A 5184-nucleotide genomic window follows, 5' to 3' on the forward strand; every position below is an offset into this window, starting at 1 on the left:
TATAAGCCATTTCGTTTTTGGTAGGTGATACGTCGTCAAATGATACAAGGCTAGAGATACAAATAAAATTTTGTTTTTCTTTCGTACATGATAGCAACACGTGGCAGTATCTCATTGATCCGTGTAGGTAGCGTTATACCGTGAGGTTGTGTGGGCGCACTAGGTTATCTAAGTCCATCAGGTGCGCCACTGAATGCTGGGCTGTGACGCTAAGAGCCGGACAGATTCACAACTCAAATGGGCCCTACCACAGGGAACGATGAAGATTTCACTGGGTCGCCAACCACATGTTTGTGTGGAGAACACTACGATTCGTACCTATCATTGAATCTGTTCATCAGGCATCACTCACCTGTGTTAAGGGAAGATTTGAAATTTAGCCTTATTCAAGAGCCAGGCAGTTCACACCACGTGAACTTAGTGGTTTTAAACGCAATTTTACATTGTTGCCGTTTGTTTGGTAGGTATTAGTTTATTTTTCAGTCTGATATTTTTTACGTACGGTTCAAATAAGGTTTATCACCTGATGGATGGAGTGGATTTTACATATAACAGACGATGGGCCCCACAATGCTTGGTTGCTTTAAACGCTGCGGAAAACTGGTGTTGCAGACGATTCGGGTCCCACCGTTTCCTCGGGCTGGGCAAGTCCAACCAATTACAAGTCACGACAAAGTAGGCCATGCACTGACCAATAGTAAAATGATAAGGCACCACGTGGGAAAAAAATCGAAATACAACGTACAACCCCTTCTTCTCTCTTCCTCCATTTCCTTCTATCCATTCCATGCATGAGAGAGAGAGAGAGAGAGAGAGAGAGAGAGAGAGAGAGAATGGCAGCCTCCAATCCCAACCTAAGAAGCCCAAAGAAAGAAGAGGTACCCACGGTGGAAGACAGCCACATGTGCGACGACATCAACGTTCCAGATGAACTGGAGGACAGTTTGGGGAATGAAAATGAAGAGAACTTTGGAGTTGAGTGGGATTTCATGGCATGGGATGAAATCTCCAATGAAGGCTTCAAACAAGAAGAAGAAGAAGAAGAAGAAGAAGAAGAGAATGATAGTAAGATGAAGATGGTAGAAAGCTTAGAAGGATGTAGTAACGACATGATGATGATAAAACCAGAGAATATAGGATTTTGGGAGGAAGAGAAGAAAACCATATCTTTGAATTTGAACTATCAGGAGGTTTTGGATGCATGGTCTGATGGACGGTCACCATGGGCTGATGATTATTCAGTTTTAATGGCCAATGATGGTTATGTATGTACAACTCATCTCTATCAATTTCTTTTTTCTTTCTTTCATAGCAGGACATTGGTGGGCCACCAAATGTTTTGCTCTCTGTGGGCCCATTTGATGCAAATGGTGGGCCCCTTTCTTTTCCAGTGGGAGAGCCTGCCTGAGTATCATGGTATTCCATCAGAGTACTAAACTGGATTTCTCTTCTGGTACTACCACTGTAAATTTGATTGTAAGATAGTGTGTAGTTGGTTATTTACTACAGATGGTGTCCACCAATCACCATACATTGATGGATGTTGGGTGGGAATCCCAACATGCAATTCTACCTGTCAGCTAAAATCAAATTCAATATCCATGTTGGAATTCCCGCCCCATGTTGGCACTTGACAAACATTGAAATGGAACTGTTTCCAATTTCTATTACCAATGAAGTACCGTGTGTGTGAGAGAGAGAGAGAGAGAGAGAGAGAGAGAGAGAGAGAGAGAGATGATGAGTGTGGAAGTTTCATTTATCTTGAATTGCACTTGAATTTTATACTATCTTGATTAAATGATGGAAATGCCTCTGATTTTGTGATAATGAAGGTGGGAGAGGTGCCTGTAATGGAAGAGGAGAAGAGAAGAAAGGAGGCACGAATTCTCAGATACAAAGAGAAGCGTCAAAGCAGATTATTCTCTAAGAAGATAAGATATCAAGTTCGAAAAATCAATGCAGACAAACGACCCAGACTCAAGGTTACATCTCTCTCTCTCTCTCTCTCTCTCTCTCTCTCTCTCTCTCACTGGGACGGTGATAGAAAGTGGGCCTACCCCACCAAAAGTAAAACACTTTCGTACCTCGCGCTTCATAGCTGCCTGGGTTACTTTCTTTAATGTGGCAAAACGACCTAATGTGCATGAAATCCATACCGTCCGTCAAGTACAACACCATTTGTTTATTCTTGATACCAAAAATCAGGCTGATTAAACACTTATATGGGCCACCCTGAAAATATTACACCTAAAATCTATAAATTCACATTGTATGGCCCACCTAAGGTTTTTAGTATTGTAATTTTTGAATAATTCTTTCATCCTGATGAGGGAGATCAGATGAATGGATTGGATGGCATATAAACATCACGGTGGGCCCTACATAAAACTAACGGTGGTCATTCTATCTCAACTGTTACAATGAGGCAGCTTACCTGATGGACAGGATGGATCTAACGAAAGTTGCATCCACGTGACTGTATCTGTGAAATTAACCTTGGTAGGTACGCTGCGCAATGTAAAGCAGTGCGGTTCCCACCAAAAGCGTCCATGCAAGTGGGGCCCACTTCACAAATGGATAATGTTAAGGTTCACCGGCAGCGAGCTGGTCCACAGTGTTAAACCAAACAGCTATAGCAAGACTTCCCTGCCGATGAATCTTATCGATGTCCCACTTTGATTCGACGGGGATGGGAAATGGGTCCCAGAAGATGGCAATACCCCCGTGGAACCGTCAACGCAAATGAGGCCCACATCCAGTTTTGTTGGGTCTGCACCGGACGGTGTTAATACTCACTCATGGCGAACTTTTTGCTATGGTTGCTCACACATGATCATTTCCTTAAAACGGTGGTCACTAGGGTTGGGCACTGGATGACTCGACTCGCCTGACTCGTTCAAACCCGACTCGACCTGAACCGAGTTGGTGAGTCGGTTAGAACTGAGTAGGCTTCACCCAATCCTAACTTAAATCGAGTCAAGTTTGAGTTACCCAGTAATTCAACCCGAAACTCAATCTGGTGAGACCCAACTTAATCTGAAACCGACTCGACTTAGATTTGGGTATATATATAATTAAAAAAAACTATAATTTCTAAGTATTTCTAATCCTATAAGTAGACTTTGAACCCACGTTGACCCATTCCCAATCTCTCTCCCTCCCTCCTCCTCTTCCAAGCCCAGCAACCACCCACCACCGTTACCATCCTCCTCCTCCTCCTCCTCCTCCTCCTCTCTCTCTCTCTCTCTCTCTCTCTCTCTTAATTGGAATTGATACCAACTCAAACCGTTTCAATACTTTTGATCGGATCGGACTTGGTCCAGATTAGTCCATGCCAAATCCGGACTTGGATTGGTTCAGGCATGTTGGACTCGGTATCAAGTCAAGTCGAGTTCGGGTCATGCCTATTTCAAAACCGGATCGAGTTGGGTCAGCCTTAACCTGGCCTGACTCGACTTGATGCCCAGCTCTAGTGGTCACTCATTTCCTTCCATAAACCACACATCTTCCGATATCCAGACCATCCAAATTGTGGGGCCCATTGTGGATGGAGCATAGCTAGAAAATCACACTGATTGAGAAATCCTAACCATCGACTTTCAAATGAATGGTTAAAAGTACAATATCAGACGGTCCAAATTCAACATGCAAAATCAGATGGTTACTATCGTATACTTAGCATACTCTCTGTACACAATCGAATCAGCAATTTCGATGGTCTGGATCACTGTAAAACTATTACATCTGTACGGATTGAGTGTCCACCGTTTAAATTGGTGGTGAGAACCACAGGGACAGTCACGATGGCTGTATTGTTGCAGGGTCGATTTGTGAAGAGAATTCCAGATAAGGTAGTCAGATGATCAGGAACGATCACGAAAAGAGATATGATCAGGTACAAAGATTCTATCATGAGTTCTGATACAGCCATTTTTTGTGCAAACGTGTCACATGTGGCATATCCTATCCGTACAAAAAGTGGGCCACACCGTGATAATCACCAGGTAATAAAACCCGGTGATCCACTCATTGGGTGGACCATTCCGGAAACGGATTGGCTACTCCCCCTGCCACTAGCCCGTGGCTGATGGTCGGTGCTTGTGGGCCCCATCATGATGTATGTGTTTCATCCATGCCGTTCATCCATTTTTACAAATCATTTTAGTGTCTGATTCCAAAAATTAGAGGTAAATAAATCTCAGGTGGACCACACCACAGGAAAACAATGGTGATTGGAAATCCACCATTAAAATCCTCCTAAGGCCCACTGTACTGTTTATTTGACATCCAATCTGTTGATTAGGTCATACAGACCTAGATGAAGGGAAAAAACAAATATCAGCTTGATCCAAAACTTTTATGGGCCCCAAAAAGTTTTTAATGGTCAATGTTCATTCAACACATTTTCAAGTAATGTGGTCCACTTGAGATTTAGATATACCTAATTTTTGGTCTCATAACCAAAAATGATCTAGAAAAATAGATGGACGGCATGGATGAAACACATATATCATTGTGGGGCCCACAGAGCACCGACCATCAGCCATTGGCTGGTGGCAGGGGGAGTAGCCAATCCGTTTCCGACCATTCCATCACACTAACTCATACCATCGGCTGTGTGCATGGCAAGGATACTACACCTTTTGTACGGATAGGATACTACTATTTGACACGTGGCAAGAAAATAGCTGTATCTGATCATTACTCATGTGGAAAATATCATATGCTGTTTGGATATTGTTGTAATTAAAAGAAAATACAAAAGAAATTTCTCGACGCAGGCTTTTTGGGCGCAGTCTGTTTCATCCTTCTTTTTATAATGTGATCTGTTACATTCAGAGCTACGCATGTAACATTTATTTAGAAACAACAGAGCCCTTGGCTTCTTGAAATTTACCATAATACCACTGAAGATGGTGGGCCGACCATTGCACTCTGCCGGAGTAAGAGAGTAGATTAAGATTATCTTCTATATTTGTTAACAAGTTAATTTATTAAGATCTCTTCATGTCTCATTTCCGTCTGTTTTCTTATTATTTCGAGTGAAATAAAAAAATTTATAAATTTTTATAATTTAACATGGTATCAAAATCAGAGTAAAATCTTAATTTTTATAGTTTTCTTGTCCCACATTATTTCCTAACAATATTAGAACCACTTGTAAGAGAACATACATTGCTGACT

The 5184-nt window shown here is 42.1% G+C and overlaps 1 protein-coding gene across 1 annotated transcript; it reads left to right on the top strand.

Moving 5' to 3' along the window:
* Positions 1–802: 802 nt before the first annotated feature.
* Positions 803–4062, top strand: LOC131254053 (zinc finger protein CONSTANS-LIKE 7-like). The gene is made up of 3 exons (XM_058255091.1): positions 803–1265; positions 1833–1982; positions 3822–4062. Exons 1-3 carry the CDS (start codon positions 834–836, stop codon positions 3861–3863), a joined length of 624 nt encoding a protein of 207 aa, XP_058111074.1. The 5' UTR covers positions 803–833; the 3' UTR covers positions 3864–4062.
* Positions 4063–5184: the final 1122 nt, after the last annotated feature.

This window comes from Magnolia sinica, chromosome 8, assembly GCF_029962835.1.
Source record: "Magnolia sinica isolate HGM2019 chromosome 8, MsV1, whole genome shotgun sequence".
NCBI classification, from domain to species: domain Eukaryota; kingdom Viridiplantae; phylum Streptophyta; class Magnoliopsida; order Magnoliales; family Magnoliaceae; genus Magnolia; species Magnolia sinica.

Coding starts and splice junctions, on each gene's coding strand:
- LOC131254053 (XM_058255091.1), top strand. CDS start 834: ATGGCAGCCTCCAATCCCAACCTAAGAAGCCCAAAGAAAGAAGAGGTA. Junction 1,266..1,832: donor TAATGGCCAATGATGGTTAT/GTATGTACAACT, acceptor GTGATAATGAAG/GTGGGAGAGGTGCCTGTAAT. Junction 1,983..3,821: donor ACAAACGACCCAGACTCAAG/GTTACATCTCTC, acceptor GTATTGTTGCAG/GGTCGATTTGTGAAGAGAAT.